At 44.6% G+C, this 24,440-nt stretch overlaps 1 protein-coding gene across 1 annotated transcript in view; it reads right to left on the reverse strand.

Moving 5' to 3' along the window:
* The window catches only part of ITGB3 (integrin subunit beta 3), a 100,233-nt gene that overhangs the window by 46,712 nt on the left and 29,081 nt on the right, over positions 1-24,440 (reverse strand). The window contains exons 3-10 of the mRNA XM_077252694.1: positions 21,515-21,713; positions 20,757-21,009; positions 14,981-15,143; positions 12,894-13,055; positions 12,691-12,786; positions 11,932-12,021; positions 10,995-11,129; positions 1,674-2,103 (exon numbers count right to left, since the gene is read on the reverse strand). Coding sequence (XP_077108809.1) covers positions 1,674-2,103; positions 10,995-11,129; positions 11,932-12,021; positions 12,691-12,786; positions 12,894-13,055; positions 14,981-15,143; positions 20,757-21,009; positions 21,515-21,713 — 1,528 coding nt within the window. The remainder of the gene's footprint in view (positions 1-1,673; positions 2,104-10,994; positions 11,130-11,931; positions 12,022-12,690; positions 12,787-12,893; positions 13,056-14,980; positions 15,144-20,756; positions 21,010-21,514; positions 21,714-24,440) is intronic.

The raw sequence follows: 24,440 nt of genomic DNA on the forward strand, positions 1-24,440 counted from the left end.
TGATATTTTGCGAACCACTTGTAAGTCTGAATGAGGCCTAAGTCACCTTATAGAAAAAGTTATACAAAGCGACAAACTTTCTAAAATACTTTATGTTTCCATTCCTCGTTATTTTCAAGATTTTTGCTGTCAGTGACTAAGAACATTTTGTCTACATCCAAGTACCCTTGAACCCAGTGTGCACTTTGTAGCAAGTATTCGATGTACATCTGCTATGATGTTACTTCCTAAATGTTGCAGCGGCTTTCTGCTCCATCATTAGAAATTAATTGCTAATTACTTACATATAGTTAACAATAGGCTATTACCAATTTATTTCTAGTAATGCAGCTGAAAGCCGCTGTAACATTTATGAAGGAGAGGCATCCTGGACATGTGGTGCTAGTGCGCTGACTACTATATGTAACCCAAGCCTTAAAGAAGCACTCATCCTCCCATCAAAATGTTTAACCTCTTAATATATTGCAATCATCATATTATATAGCATTGCGTACTTACAATTGCTCATTTTACCTTTCTACCCAGCTAATTCTTCTCTTTTCCATTAGGTCTATGATATCATATGATTAAAGTCTGACTAGCTGAATCCTTCTAAGCTCTGTGTAGAAACAGGAGGTCAATTTTCTCTGCATGAGTCATGAGTCACTGCAAAAGTTTCTGGCAGGGGGAAGAGGGAACAGCTGGGTCAGGAGTTGAAGAGGGAAATGCTAAATGCAGAGACAATAAACTTCTTGTTTCTGCATAGAGCAGAGAAAATAGAAATATTTGCTGGGTAGAAAGGCAAAATGAGCAATTGCAACTACACAGTGCTATATAATATGATGATTGCAATATATTAAGAGGATAAAATTTGACGGGAGGGCTTCTTTAAATAGTCTGGGCTTAAGACTGATTTATTGATGCAAACTTCCAGAGACAGAGGTGCAGCTGCTACCTATATAGTTAGTGCCCAGTACTACCTATTGCATGACTGTGCACAAGATTGCTGATTATTATCATTCACTGACAGCAAAGATCTTCAAACAGGTAAAGAACTAGAAAACATTGGGGGAACTGATCAAGCACTTTACAGTACAAACCGGGACTAAAAAAACATGCCAACTTTTGCCCAACAAGTGGTTGCGGCAAAAATGTTGCATCTTTTGGTGTTTTTACAACCAACAACTTTTAGAATAATGGTCAGAATTTATTGAAAGGGACGTGGGCACACACATTATGGAATAGCAAAAATGTATTGCATCCCACAACATGAGTGTACATTTTCTGACATTGGCACACTGGCAGCTGAAGGATGTGCCACATTCATTACTGCTTAATGAATTACACCAATGTATGAAATGTCAGTTCTCCCCAATGTAGGTTAGAAAGCTGTATAAACTTTATACATGGATTAACTCTTTAGGCTGAAGTTCATTTCTTAGGCATCTTCTAAGAAGCCCTTGTCTATTTTCACTTGTCCCAATATGGGTGTTAAAGGCCAAGCTGAGTTTACATGTTTATGGGGAGATGTCTGGAGGTCATGGCAATCTTTGGTGCCAGTCTCGGAGGATAAGATGGGCTGTAGGAGTTTGAGTCATTGTGGTCAGTTTTGCCTCCTACACGACATATCTTTTGGTTACTCATTATTAGTTGTGAAATATAAATCTGTTAGTGTGTAAATCTGTACTTCTTACCTGAGCACATCTCGCCCTTGAACCGCAGGCAGGAGAAGTCATCACATTCACAGTATTTTCCCCAAACTTTTCCAAAGTCATTGTTATGACACACACACTGGCCACAAACGCACTCCCCTCTCCGGGAACAGATGCTACCCTTCTCACTTTGGGTACAGCGGTCTTGTTTGGTAGGATCATATTCTTCCTCCGAACACTCACAGTGGGGTCCCAGCCATCCAGCATGACATTGGCAAATACCACAGCTCAGTGTCCCATTGCCATCGTTACATAAGGGACTGTATGGTTCATCATTTTTCTGACATTGGCAGTCACACTGAAAGTGCACTGTCACAGTAAGACTGTCCTTAAACCCAACTGGTTTGATGGTGAACGTCTTCACCCTTTCTTTAGGACAACCTCGTACTTTGGCTTCAATGGAGAAAGTCACCTATGAAATAAACATTAAAGATATAGAAGACATAAGTATAATGGGGCCAACCGCTATAATAACAGAGAAGATCACCTAAAACTTGTCATACAGCACCAACGTACCTAAGACCCTCACATGCTTGACAATTAATAGAGAGAACCATGCATTTGCAGCAATTTTCTAAGAGCAATGGAGTACCATGCTTATGATAGATGCAGGTCCAACCATCAGATATTTACGGCATATTCCATGGATTTGACGTAAATGTCTCAGATGGGAAAACTATTCCAAATCAAAGAGAAGGTACCCCTGCTCGAGACTATTGGTGAGCGAATATACTCGTTACTCGAGATTTCTCGAGCATGCTTGGGGGTCCTCCGAGTATTTTTTTAGTGCTCGGAGATTTAGTTTTTCTTGACGCAGCTGAATGATTTACATCTGTTATCCAGCATAAGTACATGTGGGGATTCCCTAGCAACCAGGCAACCTCCACATGTACTTATGCTGGATAACAGATGTAAATCATTCAGCTGCGGCAAGAAAAACTTAATCTCCGAGCGCTAAAAAATACCCGGAGGACCCCCGAGCGTGCTCGAGAAATCTCGAGTAACGAGTATATTCGCTCATCACTACTCGAGACCCTTTCTTACGAACCACGGTGTAGACCTGCCTAATAAAGTAGAGCTGAGCAAAATTTTTACACTGCCCTGGTCTTGTTTTATGAAGTGGCATCCTTGCCTGGCATCACAGGTGCTTCTTGGGTTTACTACTGTAGTCCCTGCGATGTGGTGTGAGGCCTCATGGCATTGTGGGGCTTAGTATGGACAAGGGGTGTCCAGGATGTAGGTCTGACGATGAGAAGACATCCTTGGTATGGTTGCCACAGAGGGCCAGACTGGATGCTCGACAAGGACAACATGTTTTTACTCAGCTCAACCTGCTACATAGGTGGCCAGTCATTCATTTGTATGGCCAGCATGTTATGCTACAAATGCATGACCTAATTATACTTCCCTTGACTTGCATAAGAATAGATGAGATGGAGGACGGACCACGGAGAACATTGCTCCCTGACTGTGCAATCTGCATATGTACATATCATTTCCATACAACAGTAAAAGCAAACATACCATTGAGTCAGCAGCGGTCATAAAAGAACTGGCCCCATGGCATGTCTGTGGTATAAAATCTAAATGTAATCCCGCTGTGTAACCCTGTCTGCACACAGCAGGAGCCGGCGCTGTATAATAAGAAGGAAATTCTGCACTTCAGCTGCAATGGACTCCAACAGTCCCATATTAAAAACACATGATCCACTTCTAGCATTCCTGTGTTACCAAGGAAATCATTCAGGAATGCATCCGAAAACAAGCGTCCAATCACAGGGCTGCATTTATAATGCATCAGGACTTCATTAGTAAATATTATTATTCTTTACTTCGTTAGCCTATTGTTTCTTACAACCTTCTATATGGTAGTACTCTTCTCCCACTTTGTAAACTATACCCGTATGTACCCTAAACATAGGTAATATAGAGTAACCAATCCACTTAGACAGCGGTCAGCCTAACGCTCTTTGGGTTGACAGCTATCATCCTCTATATACAGTACATGCATGCTCGGCGCATCTAAGTGTGCATGTGTTTTCAATAGGGAAAGGTGAGTAAGCTTCTGATAAAAGGCTCTGGTATTGGCTTATCTCCTAGCTAAACAAAGGGATTGGGTGTAAGTTAAATGGAACCTGTCACAACAATTTTACTTTTGAAACTAGTCGAATGGCTGCACAACTCCTAGTATAACAATGTTACTCAAATGACCCAACTCATGCTGCATCCTCCTCCCGCCTCTGCAATGGCTGTCTCCTTTGCACGTAGGGTTGCCATTGCACCCTGATGGGCTCCTGTGATGCCATGCTCACCACTACCCAGGACTGCCTTTCAATCCTTTGTCAAATACAGCCACACTACTCTGTTGAGTAACTTTGTTACACCGCTGGCCAGTTCTGCCTGAACTCTGTGACAAATCAAGCTCTTGTATATTGCTGGGTAATTCTAATCCACTGCAGGATAGTTTTGCCTGGATTCTGTCACAAACTCAACTCTATGCTACACTGGCATGCCAGCACTTCTTCAAACACTGGCTCAAACTCAGCTTTGCTATTTCACTGAGTTAACTCTGCTGTATTGCTGGAATACTTTGGCCTCAGAATCGCCTGTGTAATCCAGTTCTGCTACTCTTGTTCTTCCTTGCTGAGTCCACTTTTATGTTGCCGTCCAACACTCATACACTAGTTGGCATGACTTCTCCACTCCATCAGTTTCAATGGTTCGAGCTCTATTTTCCCAATTGTGTAACGTCAGTCTCTGCTGTTCAAAATGGATCACTTTAGTGCACCAAGGTCATCTATCTTATTGCACTGCTAATCCAGACCATGGGCTTTGAGGATCCACCTCACCAGGCAAGAGATAACAAACAGTAAAAGTGATATTGTTTTGTAGCAATCCATTGGGCCAGCACTGAGTAATCAAGCTTTCAAGTCACATGCAAATTAGCCTGGAAGTACTTTTGGGGAGTGTCAATGTGTTCAGAGTGCATTGCTACACCCTCACTGCACCTTCAGGCTAATTTCCATGAGCTTTCAAAGTTTACTTTGACTTCATCGGTATATCAGATTACTACAAAAAGCGTATGTTTATTGTTATATTAGGACCTATACAGCCTTACCACTAGATTCTTTAGTAAAATCATCCTGACAGATCCCCTTTAACATGACGATCCTGCACTTCCCCGACATAATCTGTCCGAATATGACAATTAAAGGGGCTATCCAGAACTATATTAGTTCTCTAGCCCATTGTAAAAAAAATGAACAGGCAAGTAGTTGCAATAGCTGCCTGTAGTGCCCGGTTCTGATTTCTGCTGGCACACAGCAATCGCTGGACGCTTTTGCTGACGATTCTGTGGCTTCCGCTGACATCACGTTGACAGAATAGCGGCTTCTCTTCCGCTCTGCTCCGTTGACGAGTTGTGGTTCCCAATGCCATGCTGTATGTAGTTTCCATAGCAGTAATGTAGTTCCAATTTCATATATTCAATGTTCGCATATTATAGTATTTCAGAGTGCAGCTTTCTTAGTTATATTGAATAGCTGTGACAGCTTGCACCTGCTCACACTTCTCTTATTCTGTTTGGAGGTGCTGGTCAGTTTTTTGATATTCAATGTCATGCTGATTGACAGGCAACTGCCCTAACTGCTGGAAGCTGGCTGTCAATCAGCATGACATCTGCAGTTGTGCTGTCTACAGAGCACGTCGGAAGAGGAAGAGCTGCTCAGCTGAGATGGAGCAGTTAAATTTCCATCAGTGACTGCTCTGAGCCGTTATGGAATAATATGTAAAAATAATATAGTCCTGGATAACCCCTTTAAAAGTATTGCCAAGGTGCGTGCCTCATTTGCAATGACTCTCTGGCTGACTTGTGCACATTGTGGCACTTTTAGGGAGATTATAATGGATCATTGCATGTGATCAAACTTAATAATAATGGTCAATATAAGTCTCTGTTGGGCAGTTATAGGAACATGTTATTTCATGCACCCACAATTCGCAATCTCAATTTTAGGATCCATATTGGCTCAGTGGTTAGCACTGTTACTTTGCAGCTCTGGGTTCAAATCCCACCAAAGACAATATCTGCAAGTAGTTTGTATGTTCTCCCCGTGTTTGCGTGGGTTTCTCTGGGTTCTCCGGTTTCCTCCCTCATTCCAAAGACATACTGCTAGGGAATTTAGATGGTGAGCCCCGATGGGGACAATGATGATAATATCTGTAAAGCGCTGTGGAATATGATGGCGCAATATAAGCAAAGCATAATAGCAACTAATATTAAAGCCCATGTGGTTGTACTAAATTTACTTGGATCACCCCGTTATAATAATAGTGCCAGACTTAATAGGGAAGCAACCTATAAAAACCGCTGGTGTGGGACCGCGTCCTTACACAATGAATGGAGTGAATGTACAGAATCCTGACGCTGCAGGCAGAACATTTGATTCTTGTTTTCTCTACAGATAAATCAAATCTGACACCGCTCTTGTTTGTATAGAAAGCTGTGGTTGTCCTCTCATCAGGAGGATGTAGTTAACAAGAAACATGTGTACAGGAGTGATTACTGCCGTCATATGGAAACTGCTACACAACAGAATGGGATACATATGTTGGGATTGTGCAGGAATCTTGGATGGCTGAAAGGATAGGTGACAACTTATTGATCGGTGGGTTTCTGACAGCTCGGGGGTCACACTGATCTGCAGTAATGGGAAACTTTTATGCCTGTTAGAATGGAGGGGCAATGCTCATGCCCGACTTCCGTTCCATTCATTTCCTATGGGGCTGCTGAGTTGTATACTCGGCTTTTTTTGGCAGCTCCATAGCGAATGAATGAAGCAGTGGTCAAGCGTTGAACCTAACGATCCACCTTGTAATTGGGATAAAAGTTCCCCCTTAGGCTAGTTTCACACTAGCGTTAACTGCAATACGTCGCAAATGCGTCGTTTTTGCGAAACGCCGCATCCAGCAAAAGTTTTTGCTGGATACGTTGTTTCGTCATAGAGTAACATTAGCGACGCATTTGCGACGCATTTGCGACGCATTTCCAAACGGTGAATGCGTTTGGCGGCGTTTGGGCGTATGGTAGCGGTCCGTCGGGAGAAAAAAACGTTACATGTAACGTTTTTTGCTCCCGACGGTCCGCTTTTTCCGACCGCGCATGCGCAGTCGGAACTCCGCCCCCACCTCCCCGCACTTCCCCGCACATCACAATGGGGCAGCGGATGCGTGGGAAATATGCATCCGCTGCCCCCGTTGTGCGGCGGAGACCACACTAGCGTCGGGAACGTCGGCCCGACGCGCAGCGACGGGTTGTTCCCGACGCTAGTGTGAAAGTAGCCTTAGTGAATAAAACCTCAGAGATCTGTCAGACACCCACCGATTAGCAAGCTATCACCTGGATGGACGATAACTTGTTTTCAGTGGACAGCCCCTTTAAAGCTGACGTCCATATGGAGCTGTATATTTATGGAACAGACTGCTTAGGCCTCTTTCACACTTCAGTTGTTTGTCGTCAGTTTGAATCCGCCGTTTTCATCAAATAGCGGATCCGCCATTTTTTTTGGCGGATCCGCTATTTTCCCATAGACTTGCATTAGCGACGGATTGTGACGGATGGTCGTCCGTTCCATCCGCCATGTGACGGATCCGTCGAAATTTGGCGGATGTCATCTAGACATAGAAGGACATTATAACGTTTTTTGTCTGCGCCGAAATGGCGGTTCGCGACGGATCCATCGCATCCGCCATTCAATAGAATGGCCGCCTATGGGCGACGGATCTGTCGCGACAGTCATTTCGGCGGATCCGTCGCCCAAATCCGCTTTTTCAATTCCCCAGACAACCCCCAAGTAACGGATCTGTCAAAAAAACAGATCCGTTAGAACCGTTTTATCAACAATTGTGACGGATCCGTCGATCCGTCACTATGTCGGAGCAGACTGACGCCAAACAACTGAAGTGTGAAAGAAGCCTTAGATGTTTCAGCACATGCAGATGTCATTTACCAGCCAGAGAGAGAGTCGCTGACATGTAATAGATGACCATTTGTCTATATGTCCCATAAATTACTACATTTCCATCACTGGAACGCGCAAAGGCATAGAACCTAAAGCTTTTGGGCTCAAATTCAAAATCTGCTAACAGTGCACCCCGCTTGCCAGGTTCCATTACGAGAACTGGAGCCTTCGTGGGGTCATGCATGTAACAAAATAGGACGTAAGAGCTATAAGGTGAAATTGAATGTTTCAATTGACTCATTGAAAACATGGCCTGAAATTGTCTTTAAAGGGAGTCTGTCAGCAGAAAATGACTATACAGACCAAGCACAGGCGAGCGCTGCACCCTTGGCCTGGCCAAGCAGTTCAGTACACCTTCCCAGCTGTTTTCCTCCTCCTCTGGCTCCTGTAAAGCCATAGCTGAGAAGAGAAAGTAGGTGGAAAGGTGCACTGAACTGTTTAGGCCGGCGTCACACTGGCGAGTTTTACGGACGTAAGAGCGCAGAAACCACGTCCGTAAAACTCGCATTACATACGGCACAATTATTCTCAATGGGGCTGCTCCTATTAGCCGTATATTACGGTTCAGTATTATACGGCTTTCTACGGCCGTACAAAATCGCAGCATGCTGCGTTTGTCAGCGTATTGCGCAAAAAAATCGCTAATGAAAGTCTATGGGGGCGAGAAAAATACGGATTCCACACGGACCTGCAGTGTGACTTGCGAGAAATACGCAGCGGTGTTAGTGAAAAGTCGGTAATTCAATTGCCGGCTTTTCATTTCTCCTGCACAAACCCGACAGGATATGAGACATGGTTTACATACAGTAAACCATCTCATATCCCCTTTTTTTTGCATATTCCACACTACTAATGTTAGTAGTGTGTATGTGCAAAATTTCAGCGCTGTAGCTGCTGAAATAAAGGGTTAAATGGCGGAAAAAATTGGCGTGGGCTCCCGCGCAATTTTCTCCGCCAGAATGGTAAAGCCAGTGACTGAGGGCAGATATTAATAGCCAGGAGAGGGTCCATGGTTATTGGCCCCCCCGTGGCTAAAAACATCTGCCCCCAGCCACCCCAGAAAAGGCACATCTGGAAGATGCGCCTATTCTGGCACTTGGCCACTCTCTTCCCACTCCCTGTAGCGGTGGGATATGGGGTAATGAAGGGTTAATGCCACCTTGCTATTGGAAGGTGACATTAAGCCAGATTAATAATGGAGAGGCGTCAATTATGACACCTATCCATTATTAATCCAATTGTTTGAAAGGGTTAGAAAACACACACATGATTTAAAAGTATTTTAATGAAATAAACACAGCGGTTGTTGTAATAATTTATTGTTCTCTCAATCCATCAGGAACACCCTCGCTTGGAAAAATAATAAACGCACAAGATACATACCTTCTGGTGAACCGTCTCGTCCCACGATGTAATCCATCTGAAGGGGTTAACTAATATTACAGGCAGGAGCCCTGCTAAATGCAGCGGTGCTCCGTGCCTGTAATCCCCGGCGAATGAATGAAATGTAGGTCATTGACCTACATTTCCTTCTGTCGCGGTGATGTGCCCCCTGGTGGATGTCCTCATATGACCTGGAGCGTGGGAAAAAGTTCCCAGGCTGCAGTTCATGAGAACATCCAGCAGGGGCGCATCACCGCGACTCAATGTAAGTACAGATCACTGCTTTCCTTTCAGCACCCGGGGATTACAGGCACGGAGCACAGCTGCATTAGCAGGGCTCCTGCCTGTAATATTAGTTAACCCCTTCAGATGGATTACTTCGTGGGACGAGACGGTTCACCAGAAGGTATGTATCTTGTGCGTTTATTATTTTTCCAAGCGAGGGTGTTCCTGATGGATTGAGAGAACAATAAATTATTACAACAACCGCTGTGTTTATTTTATTAAAATACTTTTAAATCATGTGTGTGTGTGTTTTTTAACCCTTTCCAACAATTGGATTAATAATGGATAGGTGTCATAATTGACGCCTCTCCATTATTAATCTGGCTTAATGTCACCTTCCAATAGCAAGGTGGCATTAACCCTTCATTACCCCATATCCCACCGCTACAGGGAGTGGGAAGAGAGTGGCCAAGTGCCAGAATAGGCGCATCTTCCAGATGTGCCTTTTCTGGGGTGGCTGGGGGCAGATGTTTTTAGCCACGGGGGGGCCCAATAACCATGGACCCTCTCCTGGCTATTAATATCTGCCCTCAGTCACTGGCTTTACCATTCTGGCGGAGAAAATTGCGCGGGAGCCCACGCCAATTTTTTCCGCCATTTAACCCTTTATTTCAGCAGCTACAGCGCTGAAATTTTGCACATACACACTACTAACATTAGTAGTGTGGAATATGCAAAAAAAAAGGGGATATGAGATGGTTTACTGTATGTAAACCATGTCTCATATCCTGTCGGGTTTGTGCAGGAGAAATGAAAAGCCGGTAATTGAATTACCGGCTGTTCACAGATATCGCGCTGAATGAAATCTAAATACAGAATATATATATATGTGTCTCAATGACACATATATATATATATATATATATATATATATACTGTATATATGTTTTAATGAACATTTGAGCACATAAATCCATTAGATGTCGGTTTTGCAAGCCTGCGCGAAAATCTCGCAGTACGGATGCCATACGGATTACATACGGAGGATGCCATGCGCAAAATACGCTGACACACCCTGCCTACGGATCACTATTTTGGGAACATTTCACCGTATTTCGGCCGTATTACGGCCGTAAAATACGGACCGTATTGTCTTACGCCGAGTGTGACGCCGGCCTTACCCACACCAAGGGTGCACTTGTGCTTGATTTACACAGTCATTTTGTGCTGAGTGACTCCCTTTAATAACTTAATGACTTTTTTCTTTTTTGCTTTTACCTCTCCATATTTCAGCAGCCATAACTTTTTATTTTTTTAGTGATGTGATAGCATAAGGCTTTCTAATGTACAATGAATTACTATGTTTCGCTGCTGGTTGTGGGGTACATATTTGTTACCCAATATAGAAAAAAAAGCCGTTTTTAACTTTTTGTTGCTTATTTTTACACTGTTGTTTCACATTAAAATACCGATTGAATTCATTCTTCACTGTCATGTAGATATCTATCACATGTAGTTTTTTTTTCTTTTATGTCACGTGTGCCACTAAATGTATTTTAAACTAAATAATCACATTTATATATGCCCCCAAAAGACAGAGGGCCATTGTACAGGGTTTAATTGCGATAAAACCTTACAAAAACATTGTATGATTATTGGAAAGGCCATAACTCACTGTGTCCCCAATCTTCAGGCCTGAGCAGGACTTTAGGCCTGGTGTGACTTCATTGTTGGTGCACGTGGCATTGAACAAGAGTGACAGCTCCTCTGGGAGATCACGGACTTCTAGTTCTACTTTGGAGCGGATCTTCTGTACTCGCCATGTGGAGATGAAATGCATTTCAATGGTTACATAGATGAAGGTATACAGATACCCCAACCTCTTATTATCAAGGGAACCATGATGATTGGTAATCTCCAACCTCTGGCTTTCAAGATTTGCTAAACCAATGCCACTATTATCAAACACAAGCCACGAAAAGTCTAGGCATGCTGGGAATTTTAGGCCCCTATACACATTAAGTAGCTGTTGGCTAAACGACTGATTGGACAATAGCTATCTCTCCTGACTCCACCATACACAGGCCTCCTCAGCTCAGCCAAGTGCTCTTATGTTCTCTATGAGAGAGACACTGGCAGACTTCTCTAGTGGCTCATTTCCCAGAGGATAGACTATTGGAAATCCAACGTGCCGGATCCTTCTCTCCTGTGATATTATCAGTCATGGGAGAATCTGTAGCCACCATACACATTAGATGGCTACCTTACCAGAGTCCTCCATGGACAGCAGCACTCAGCTTAGTCAAGCGCTCCCGTGTTCTCTATGAAATAGCTGCTGCCAGACTCCTCTAGAACTAGGCTCATCTCTGAGATAAAAAGGATAGGCTATTGGAAATCCAACATGCTGGGTCCTCCCCTCCCCGAATCATTAGTTGTGGTAGAGTGGTTAGACCCCACACACATCAGATTGCTGGCCAATCCCCCAAATAATGGCGTGTTCAGCCTTCTTTATTCTAATGTGCATGGTGGTCTTCAGCTTTGCAACATCAGGATAGCCGCAGGCCACTGATACAAATGCTCTGAGAACGTAGAAGGTTGGTGCAGAGTCTTACCTCATAGGAATCCACAATGAGCTGGATAACGTTGCTGGAATCTCCGGATAATGTGCCTACTGTGGCCCCTGGGATCAAGTCACTGTATTTCTAAGAGACACACATGAATGTTTGAAAGGGAGCAACTTTATCATTTTAGTATGAGTATTTTTTTTATATTATTATTTTCAATCGAGCACAAGGTAGGGGGTTTAAACTTATGGGTTTTTTTAAATATTTTTAAAAACTATATTTTTACTGACTTCAATAGTCCTCTTAGCAGGCTTGAAGCTGGGATTATCCGATCGCCTGTGGTATACATAGCAGTGCCCCTCCTCTCCTTTGCGCTCTGAGTACTGTGGTACCCGCCGCTCTCACAACATTAGCAATGTCATATGACCTCTGCAGCCTATCAGAGGCCCCACAATTAGATCCCATGGAAGAAACATAAGACTTGGGGCCAGTCTGGGAGGTATGTATATATTATTTTATATTTATGCAGCTCACTTGTGCAATTAATAAAGGATTTTCCAGTACAGACAACCCCTTTAAAGGAGTAATTCAGGATTAGAAAAACATAGCTGATTTCTTTTAGAAACAGTGTCACATCTGTCCTTGGGTTGTGTCTGCTAGTTCCCTCTAATTGAATCAGGCAACTGTAATGCCACATATAACCTCTGGACAGGTGTGGCGCCATTTTGTAAGAAAGAAGTTTTGTTTTTGTTTTTTTTAAATCCTTTCACTTTTTCTCCTGTAATATTACATAGATGCACTACTCACCCTGTAGAGGTCAAGGACTTTATCTGTGACAGCAAATACAAGATTAATGTTTTTCTGTGAGAGTTTGTCTGTCAAGAGGCCGATAGATGGATAATCCTATGGGGGGAGAGAAAAGAATACATCCCATTACATTGTTTGTTGAGTGCTGGACGGAGTTACTGTATCTTTAGAAGTGTTGAAATGCATTTATCCATTCTCCTTACTAGGGTGGTAGATTGTGTGTAATGGTTGTCTTCTCCTAAATGGCAGTGCCCATCATTGGGTTGGACAATGCCAGCAAGTCTTCCATCCAAAGCTATATGAGTCCTGGCATCTGTGGTAAATACCAAGAGGTGTGACGATTCGTTCCTCCAGCCAATTCTTTCCTGTCAATTAGAAATAGATAATACTGAGCTCTTATAACTAGCCCCAGCCCCATTCTCCGGCCCCATTCTCCTGCCCCATTCTCCAGCCCTATTCTCCGGCACCATTCTCCTGCTCTATTTGCCTGCCCTATTCTCTAGCCCCATTCTCCTGCCCCATTCTCCAGCCCCAATCTCCTACCTCATTCTCCTACCCCATTCTCCTGCCCCATTCTCCTGCCCCATTCTCCTGCCCCATTCTCCGGCCCCATTCTCCTGCTCTATTCGCCTGCCCTATTCTCTGGCCCCATTCTCCTGCTCTATTCTCCGGCCCTATTCTCCTGCTCTATTCTCCGGCCCTATTCTCCTGCTGTATTCTCCTGCCCCATTCTCCTGCCATATTCTCTGGCTCCATTCTCCTGCCGTATTCTCCGACCCCATTCTCCTGCTCTATTCTCCTGCCCTATTCTCCGGCCCCATTCTCCTGCCCCATTCTCCTGCCCTATTCTCCGGCCCCATTCTCCTGCCCCATTCTCCTGCCCCATTCTCCTGCTCTATTCTCCGGCCCCTTCTCCTGCCCTATTCTCCAGCCCTGTTCTCCGGCCCCATTCTTCGGCCCCATTCTCCTCCCCTATTCTCTGGCCCCATTCTCCTGCTCTATTCGCCTGCCCTATTCTCTGGCCCCATTCTCCTGCCCCATTCTTCGGCCCCATTCTCCTGCCCTATTCTCCTGCCCTATTCTCCTGCCCCATTCTCCTGCCCCATTCTCCTGCCCTATTCTCCGGCCCCATTCTCCTGCTCTATTCGCCTGCCCTATTCTCCGGCCCCATTCTCCTGCTCTATTCGCCTGCCCTATTCTCCGGCCCCATTATCCTGCCCTATTCTCTGGCCCCATTCTCCTGCCCTATTCTCTGGCCCCATTCTCCTGCCCTATTCTCCGGCCCCATTCTCCTGCCCTATTCTCCAGCCCCATTCTCCGGCCCCATTCTCCTGCTCTATTCTCCGGCCCCATTCTCCTGCCCCATTCTCTGGCCTCATTCTCTGGCCCTGGCCCCATTCTCCGGTCCCATTCTTCTGTCCCATTCTCCGGCCCCATTCTCCTGCTCTATTCTCTGGCCCAATTCTCCGGCCCAATTCTCCTTCCCTATTCTCCGGTCCCATTCCCCTGTCCCATTCTCCTGTCCCATTCTCCTACCCCATCCTCCATCCCCATTCACCTGCCCAATTCTCCGTCCCCATTCTCCTGCCCCATTCTCCTTCCCTATTCTCCGGCCCCATTCTCCTGCTCAAATTCTCCTGCCCTATTCTCCGTCCCCATTCTCCTGCCCTATTCTCTGGCCCCATTCTTCTGCCCTATTCTCTGGCCCCATTCTCCTGCCCTATTCTCCAGCCCCATTCTCCTGCCCTATTCTCCGGCCCCATTCTCCTGCCCCATTCTCCGGCCCCATTCTCCTGCTCTATTCTCCGGTCCCATTCTCCTGCTGTATTCTCTGGCCCAATTCTCCTGCCCCATCCTCCGTCCCCATTCTCCTGCCCCATTCTCCTTCCCTATTCTCCGGCCCCATTCTCCTGCTCAAATTCTCCTGCACTATTCTTCGGCCCCATTCTCCTGCCCTATTCTTCGGCCCCATTATTCTGCCCTATTCTCCGGCCCCATTCTCCTACTCTATTCTCCTGCCCTATTCTCCTGCCCCATTCTCCGTCCCCATTCTCCTGCCCCATTCTCCTGCCCTATTCTTCGGCCCCATTCTCCTGCCCTATTCTCCAGCCCCATTCTCCTGCTCTATTCTCCTGCCCTATTCTCCTGCTCCATTCTCCAGCCCCATTCTCCTGCCCCATTCTCCAGCCCCATTTTCCAGCCCCATTCCCCTGCCCCATTCTCCTGCCCCATTTTCCTGCCCCATTCTCCGTCCCCATTCTCTTGCCCCATGTTGGATATCCGTACTTACGTCACACACTGCAGCCTGCATAACAGCATCAAAGCCACCCTCGGGGGCATCACGGTTCCGGGATACAAGCTGCTTTCTGACCTCGTCGTTAAACCGCTCCACTCTGTCTGTGAGAGCAAGGACGTGTTTATACCCAAAGATGGGTAAGCAGGTAGTTAAAATGCTGTGAAATAAAAGAAGGTTGTGCTTAGTCATAATTATTTTTTTGGGGGAAGAGGGCAAACCCCTCACATCAATGTACCTATAAAGGCTCACTCACGACACCGTATTTATTGGATGAGTCCTATTGGATAGCACTCGGACCAATGTTATTTAATGAGTCAGTGCTGATAACCGATATTATTCACTGACCAAACCTGTCTGTGATAAAAAAAAAAACAGCATACTTTGATTTCATTCCAAAATCGGATGGCAAGCACCCATTTAAATGTATGGGCGCATGGAAAACATTGGACTGCACTCGGATGACATTTGAATGCAGTACGATTTCTGTGGACTCACGCAAAGGAGACATTTTCTTCTCCAACTTCTCCTTATCTGTGTTACGATTCTCTCATCTGAGACAATCAGATGTATTCTGGCACTTGGCTCAAACTTTGATCAGAGTTTGATCGGAGTGTCCTTAGTATGATTGATCCAATTTTCTTGGAAGAGAGAATACACACTAGTTTGACCCTGGCTTAAGTATAATTTTACTGGGTACTAAGGTAGAATTTATTACTGGGTCCAATGTTATGATACCAGTATAACAAATGGCGGGGGCAGATGGGTGAGCCCTGTTACAAATTTTGTCCTGGAGCTCATTTATGGTCTGGAGATGGTAGATACTGGAGCAATAGTAAACACAAACAAAAAGTCAGTATCAAACAAGATCATCTATCTTTGATAGAAGCCATGGTGGTGATTAGGTAAAAATTTTCTGTTCAGGTACCTGACATTCAAATAAATTGGCAACCCTGCAATGCACTATAATGGCTAATGGAAAAGGGGACCAAAGCAGGAGATGTTCTTCTTTGACAACCATCAGCACAAACAAAGAGTATCAAAAGGAGTTGTTGTCATGAGACGACCCACTGTACTAACAACCCACTAACCCAAAGACCCTGAAAACAGTGATCGATGTGAGCAGAGTGATTCTTGGATAGATGATACCTTGTTTAGGCTGTGTGCACACGTTGCGGATTTTTTGCGTTTTTTCGCCATAAAAAACGCATACAATATGCATCCCATCATTTAGAATGCATTCCACAATTTTTGTGCTCATGATGCTTTTTTTCCGCAAAAAAAAGCATCGCGGTAAAAAACGCAGCATATTCATTAATTTTGCGGATTTTTTGCATTTTTCCCACTATTTAATGCATTGAGAAGCTCTGGAAAAAAACGCACAAAAAACGCACAAAAAAACAAGTAAAAAAACGCGCAAAAAAACGCAAGCGGATTTCTTGCAGAAAATGTCCGGTTTTGCTCAGGAAATATCTGCAAGAAATCCTGAACGTGTGCACATAGCCTTAGACTGTAATACCCCTTTAAATGGATTTGTCATCTTTTTACAAGATGTAAATGCTTCTATTCTCTGGGCATTTCCTTATTTTTTGTCCCTGCTCGTCTCCAATTAGGCCCCTTATTTCCTGTAAATACATCTATAGTCTATTTAACCAAGTGGGCATGGTCTTTAAAAAGACTTACATGGAGAAGAGTTGCGGATCCGCCCACTTGGCCATCAAGACTAGACCTACATACAGGGTATAGGGGGCCATATCTCAACAATGGAGAGGAGCAGCACCAAGAGAAAAACATCAACAGATTCGGGGAAAACACCAGGTTAAAAAAAAAAACATAATTATGGCAAGTAAGGGTATGTTTCCACCTTCAGGATGGCCGGCGGTTTGGACGGAGCGGCAAACTCGCTCCACCCTAAGCCCCACCCCTTTCTGTGACGCGATGATGCCGGATATGTTCATTGCACACATCCGACATCATCGCACCCCTCACATAGGGCCCTGTGTTATACCTTGCGGCGGCGCAGCATCACCGCAAGGTACATAGACATGCTGTGATCTTAAAAAGACGCGCTGCATGTCCGGAATCGCAGGGCTGCCTGGTGCGTGTTACCACCCATAGTGGAGACGGGATTTGATAAAATCCCCTCCACTATGCTGTAACATCTGGACGCTGCGTGTTTGACTCTGCGGCTCTGCGCAGCGTCAAACACGCAGCGTTTCCTGCACGTGGACACATACCCTGTCTGGTCTTATTTAAGTCCGTTTTACACAAACAATTGACATGATTTCACCCATATAACTTGTTGATTCCTTGGTCATGAACGGTATGCAGAATTTGTTCTAGGTGATCTGCCCTGCACGGTCACTGTGTTCCTATCCGACACGTCTTAGGGGATTTTTAGGCAGCGAGCCAGCGCACGTCTTAAAATATTTACGATCCCTCCTTTCTTTCTAGAATCTGAGATTATCTAACGGAGATTTACTTGGAGAATGTGTGAACACAAATAAACAGAAGAAATATGAAAGAACTAGGGGGAAGGGGAATGGATATTCATGGCAGGCAATACATTTCCCAGGGCAGGCAACTGGAATGTCTCTATAAATGTGTCATAAAGGTTTCCCCCCTTGTAAAAAGGAAGGTATTCAGCGAACTGGGGGGCACAGACCGAAAAGACCCCTGTGCAAGAACAAAATATGGGCCCTTCGCAGTCCATCATAATAAACAATGCCACCTGCTTTGGAGATGGTATTGGACCCCCTTACCTCTTGGGCCCCTATACGACCGCCTCTGATTCAGAGGGGCTTTTATCCAAAATACTTGTCTGTCACTAAGGCTACGTTCACATTTGCGGTCAGCGCCGCAGCGTCGGGCGCCGCAGCGTCGCTGCATGCGTCATGCGCCCCTATATTTAACATGGGGGCGCATGGACATGCGTTGTGCTGCGTTTTGCGCCGCATGGCCGCAAGCGTTGGACGCAAGAAACGCTTCAAGTTGCATTTTTTTTGCGTCCAACTTTCGGCCAAAAAGGACGCATGCGGCGCAAAACGCAGCGTTTTAGCGCGCGTTTTGCCGCGTTTTTGTTTGCGTTGTGCGCTGCGGCGCCGACGCTGCGGCGCACAACGCAAATGTGAACGTAGCCTAAGACACCTGTATACTCTAACCTACAACTCTCAGCATGCTCTGACAGTCTCCCGCCAGGAGTTAGTTTTTGCAGGATTTGCAGAGCAAAATGTTGGACAGCTGAGTACAACGCTCTACTTCTAGCAGTTACAATGACAATGAATGGAGGCCAAACATGCTCACCTCCTCTTCATTCATGCTAGATCTCTGCAGAGCACTGTTCCTGGGATCTCTTTGGTTCTGAGATCCCCACCACTTGCTTAAAAACTGCCCAGAAGCGCACAGCTCCTGCTTGAGAATGCGCACAGAGCAGTGTAGGGGCTCAATAGAAAGTTACGGGTCCATACGCCCCTCTGCATGTTCTCAGGAAGGAGCTGAGCACTTCTGCCTGCTGAGAAAAGCGCTTCTGGGCAGCTATTTAAGTGAAAGGTGGGGGTCTCAGGACCCGGACCCCACTGATCAGGACCCGGACCCCACTAATCAGGACCCGGACCCCACTAGTCAGGACCCGGACCCCACTAATCAGGACCCAGACCCCACTAGTCAGGACCCGGACCCCACTAGTCAGGACCCGGACCCCACTGTTCAGCAGATCATGTAATAGGGTAGCACATATTTACAAAATGGTATTTGGATTTCCAGTATGTGTATGACCTGACCCTATTGATACGGAGAATAGTAATGCCTAGTTGCCAATTTTTTCGCACATTTCCAGGAGAGATAACAGAGGAATGGCAAGTATCTACTAAAAACGCCATGTTTTACTTAAAGATCACCAATTTTTAGCTACAGAGAAAAAAGTGTTCTACAAATAACTAATAAAAACTGCTAAAGTTTAGAAACTATGCTGTAACACTTGGTTACACAAGTCTTTTTAGGGAAAGTTAGTTTTTTATATGAAGCCATGCTTTTAGGCTACTTTCACACATCAGATTTTTCGCATCAGGCACAATCCGGCGAATGTTGGAAAAACCGGATCTGGAGCAGATTGTGAAAAACTGATGCGACGGATCCGGCTAGCATATCTAGATTATTGGATAAAAAAAATTTTGGAGCATGCTCAGTTTAAAAAACCGTAATCTGTAATTTTCCGTCTCCCATAGGCTTCCATTCTAGCAAACAGCCGGAAGCGCCGGATCCGGCTTTTTCGCCGGAGACAAAAAACGTTGCTATGGACGTTTTTTCCAGAAACCGGAAACGGCAGATTTTCAGGATCCGGCAAAAAACGGACGAAAAGCAATGTAATCCGATGCAATCCAGCACTAATACAAGTCTATGGGAAAAAAACAGATCTGGAGGCAACATTCACCGGATCCGTTTTTTTGAAATTTAGCCGGATTGAGCCTGACAGCGAAAACCTGATGTGTGAAAGTAGCCTTACATGTGGTTGTATTATAATAAAGCTGCATTCCTGAGAAATGTGTGTCTTCATTCATATGTAAATGAGATGTTAAGTGCTTTGCTCTGTGACAAAGCACTTAAAGGGAACCTGTCATGTCAAAAATAGCTATTAATCAGCAGATATGGGGTTAATCTGCAGTTTAATAGCATTCTACAGCCATGCGGCCACCGCACTGAAAGCCCGGCTACTGGGAGAAAATTAACTTTATTCCTTCCAGCAGCCTCAAGCTTTGAGCCATAGAAGAGCAGCCTGTGCGTCTTCAGTCACAGTGATCGGAGGCTGTAACTGTGCCCCGGTACTGACTGGCTGCACTGTACTGATGCACTGTAGAGCCTGGTTATCAGTCAATGCAGGGGAATGGTTAGAGCCGCCAATCACTTTGTTGACTGAAGCTGTTTCTCCATGATTAAAAGCATGAGGCTGATGGGAAGAAAAAAGTTAATGTCCTCCTGGTAGCCGGGCTTTCAGTGCGGCGGCCGCACAGCTTCATTTAACTCCATATCTGCAGGTTAATAACGTTTTTTTGCATGATAGGTTTTTTTATAAGGAGACATTGCCTCCCGAGTTTGTTTCCTTACCCAGCACCAGCCTCTTTAGCTTTATTGATGATGTCTGATGTTTTTGTCTGGTGCTTGACATCACAGAAACATTGAGTGTTCAATCGAGCTAACTCTTTGGTGCTGGTGCTGGACAGAATAACATCAGATTGCAGAGTCTCCTTAAAGCGAACCTGTCACCAGGTATGACCGATATGAGATAAGACCACCACCTTCCAGGCCTGATATACAGTAGGGTCACGTCATCCACATGGAGCAAGAAGGAGGGAGGCATCGCCAGAAGAAAGGCGGCACTGGACCAAGAACTGCAACACCCATCAGACCAGACCGCCCCGCCGGTGAGTATAATAAATTCTCTTTTTCTTCTCTTGCAGGTCGGGATGGAGGCAGCTATACAGCATTATAGAATGTCGTATATCAGCCGTGAAAGGTGGTGGCCTTAGCTCATATCGGCCAAACCTGGTAACAAGTGCTCTCTCAGGCCCAAAGCACTTAACAGCTCATTTGCATATGAATGAAAACGCTAATCACTCGGGAATACAGCAACAGATAGAAAGTATAAAGATGACGATGAATTACACTACATTACATTTTAAACACCTGCATGCCCATATGTGCATTCTAGGGTATGATTGAAAATTGATGTTACAGACCGCTTTGCTTTAAATAAAATGGGAAACCTGTTAGTACTTACTCTCTGCATGGGTTGGTGATAACTTCTGGAGGAGAGACGTACATATATGGTGACATGGGCTTGTCAACAAAAGCTCCAAAACCAATGCGTAGGTTGCTGGTCACTTTATTCATTCTTTTTGCCAGTTCAGTGCCTAGTGTCTGGATACTCTCCAAGTCATCCTTCATAGAGTAAGACAAGTCCATAAGATAGTAGATGTCAACGGGGTAGTCCTCCACTTGCCGAACTTGTACCGTGAACACCTTAGAATCATCTAATGGGAAAAATGAATCACATCTTCTACTAACGTCTCATTTTTCAACACTGGGAACTTCTATTGTTCACTTGTTAAATCACAGTACTTCTCATGCCCCAATATATCAGTAATGAGTATTTCATTCCAGTGCTTTTCGATGGCATGCAACATGATAGAGAGGAAAAACATAGGTTTCCTACTTCTTTTTAGTATATATGGTCTTCAGCTGCTCGAATCACATATGATCAGCTGTGATCTGAGGGGAAACTTGACAACAAGTGTTCTATTTCCCTGCAGTGCCTCTGCAGGACAAATATAGTATTACATAGCTTTTACATTGAAATCAGAAAAGTAATCCTGGTTCTCCAGAGTAAGAGGAATTCTTTGTAGCCACAAGAAGAGGAGAAACCTAACTCAGAATTCACCACTACAGTTTTGTAATGCAGACAATCCCTTTAAGTCTTTCCCACATTACATTACTCCATATCTGATGCATTACTATGATGTCTTGATGTTCCTTTACCTGGTCTTAGAAACAGTTCAATCTTCTGTGGGGTCATCTGGGTGATCTTTTCAGTTTCCCCGCCTGAACCTTTGTCACTCAGAGGTATGTTAGCTGAAAAACTAATTTCGCTGACTGGGTATTCAATGTATTCTTGGAGACAACCATTAGCTAGAAGATCTGTCTTTGTATCACAGCGGGAAGCCCCTCTTCCAAAGTCCTGAAGGACAGAAGTAGATATAGAAGACCGACCACTTAGATTAGCAATGATGATGGTACATTTGGGTGCCCTTATTGAGGCCAGGATTATAATTTATAAAAAAACATGCAGATGTTGATTTTTTTAATTAGCTTAATTTTCATTGTATGAATTTGTTAATTTCCCTTACAATAAATATAAATCATCAGTAAACATAAATTATTTACCCTCCAGCCTCCCAACAATGATCTAGGATCCGTGAGGAAACCAGGTAGTAACTTTTCAATTTCGCTGCAGCACCTCCACAGGGGAAATAATGCATTACACACTTCTCATTTTAATCAGTTAATTCTGTAGGGCAGGATGGGACATAGTAGGTTGTCTAGAGCAAGAAACGACTTTTGAAATTGGATTCTGCTGTGGCCAAAAGATTTGGACTCTCCTCTATCAGCTGAAGTCAATTTAATAAATTGCATAGCCTCTTCAAAGGGGGTTTCCCGATAATAAAAATTTTTGGGGAAGTATTCACATGATAAGTCATTAATATGAAATCAGATGTAAACACCGGATCAGGATAAGGCTGGATGTAAACTCCTTGAACAGAGCGGCAGAATTCAGCTCCATTCAGTGTGTAGCGGCCACTGTCTTGTCCTGCAGAACAGCTCCTATTCTTTTGAAGTGAGAAATAAGTGATCTGTGGGGGGAGAACAAGTCTGCAGTCAGTCTATGTGACTGCAGACATGTGAGTGCTGACAGTGCACAGCTCTGTGAGGTTCCTTGGTGTTGGTGCTGGGAGTGAACGGCGCGTGACTGCACGTATGTGATTTGCATACATGCGGTCACATGCCAACTAGATGTGCGTGGCGTCGCTCAGTGCAAATCAAACGTCTAGTTGGAATATGGCCAGAAAGATATAAATCACATACTTGTAGTCACATGACTGCCTGCTCCTAGAACTGGACGATTCACAAGTCTGCAGCCACATAGAGTGTCTTCAGACATATAACCTATGGCCGGACAACCCCTTTAAGCACATCTATTACTTCGAGAGAGCAGCTTTAAACACCATATCTCTGTGGAGGACCCAACATGTCTGTTCATTGCATAATGCCTTATTTCACCAGTGGTGGCACTGCAAGTTAATTGACCATTTATTGCCAGCTGTCATGAATCCCCAATGGCTAGGGATAGCACAGGACAAGCAAAGTATAACAAATATCGGACGAGCTCTAGGGTGATGGAACCTGGGCTGACCGCTGCCCTACGCCTGACAAACGCAACTAGAGATAGCCAGGGAGCGTGCCTACGTTGGTTCTAGACGCCACGCACCAGCCTAAGAGCTAACTAGTACTGCAGAGAAAACAAGACCTCACTTGCCTCCAGAGGAATTAACCCCAAAGGTATAGTTGCCCCCCACATGTATTGACGGTGAAATGAGAGGAAGGCACACACATAGAGATGATGTATATAGCTTTAGCAAATAGAGGCCCGCTGAAAACTAGAAAGCAGAATGATACAAAAGGGGACTGAGCGGTCAGCAAAAAACCCTAATCAAAAAACCATCCTGAGATTACAAGAACCCATGTGCCAACTCATGGCACATGGGGAGAACCTCAGTCCACTAGAGCAACCAGCTAGCATAGAGACATTCTAAGCAAGCTGGACCAAAAACCAAACAACTGAAAATCAGCACTTAGCTTATCCTGAAAGATCTGGGAGCAGGTAGGCAGGAACCAAACAGAGCACATCTGAACACATTGATAGCCGGCAAGGGAAATGACAGAAAGGCCAGGTAAAAAAGGAAACACCCAGCCTCTGATGGACAGGTGGAAACCAAAGGCCGCAACCCACCAAAGTCACCCAGTACCAGCAGTAACCACCAGAGGGAGCCCTCCAACAGAATCCACAACAGCCAGCCCCCCCCCCCCCCCCACACACATATTAAATCGTTTATTATGGATACTAGGGTTCTCTGACGGCAAACAACAGGTGATTCGCTTTTCGTCAGGGAATGCTAACTAAAAGGAATTATCCAAGATGGACCACCACTTTAATGTCAAGTCTGCCATTTAGGAATCTTGAATAGCTGTGTGACAGCCATCTTTATTGGTGCCTGTCATAGTTGTCAGACAGTTTTCCTAGATCTTGTTGACAATGACATGACAAGGCAGTTCATGCTCGGAAACCCTCCAGTGTGGCTGAATTACAGCAATTCTGCAAAGATGAGTGGGCCAAAATTCATTTACAGTGTTGTAAAAGACTCATTGACAGTTATTGCAAACACTTGATTGCAGTTGTTGCTGCTAAGGGTGGACCAACCAGTTATTAGATTTAGGGGGCAATCATTTTTTTTTTTACACAGGGCCCTGAAGGTTTGGATTTCTTTTTCCTCTAATAATAAAGACCTTCATTTAAAAACTGCATTTTGTGTTTACTTGTGTTATCTTTGTCGAATATGTAAATTTGTTTGGTGATCTGAAACATTTAAGTGTGACAACCATGCAAAAGAATAGGAAATCAGGAAGGGTGCAAACACTTTTTCACACTTTTTCTCCTGTTTGGTGGGTGATCCATGTGTCTGTATATATTTCATACATCGTGCAGTATATATGTGTGTATGTCTGTGACTCAGTGTATTTATGCTTGTCTGTATTATGAGACAGGAAGTTCTCCTTTGCAGCCAAGTAATACATAACGTCATGTACCCTCTGAGCTAATGTCCTACTAGTCCATTACTCGTCGCCTGGA

This window comes from Ranitomeya variabilis, chromosome 4 (assembly GCF_051348905.1).
Source record: "Ranitomeya variabilis isolate aRanVar5 chromosome 4, aRanVar5.hap1, whole genome shotgun sequence".
Lineage (NCBI taxonomy): Eukaryota > Metazoa > Chordata > Amphibia > Anura > Dendrobatidae > Ranitomeya > Ranitomeya variabilis.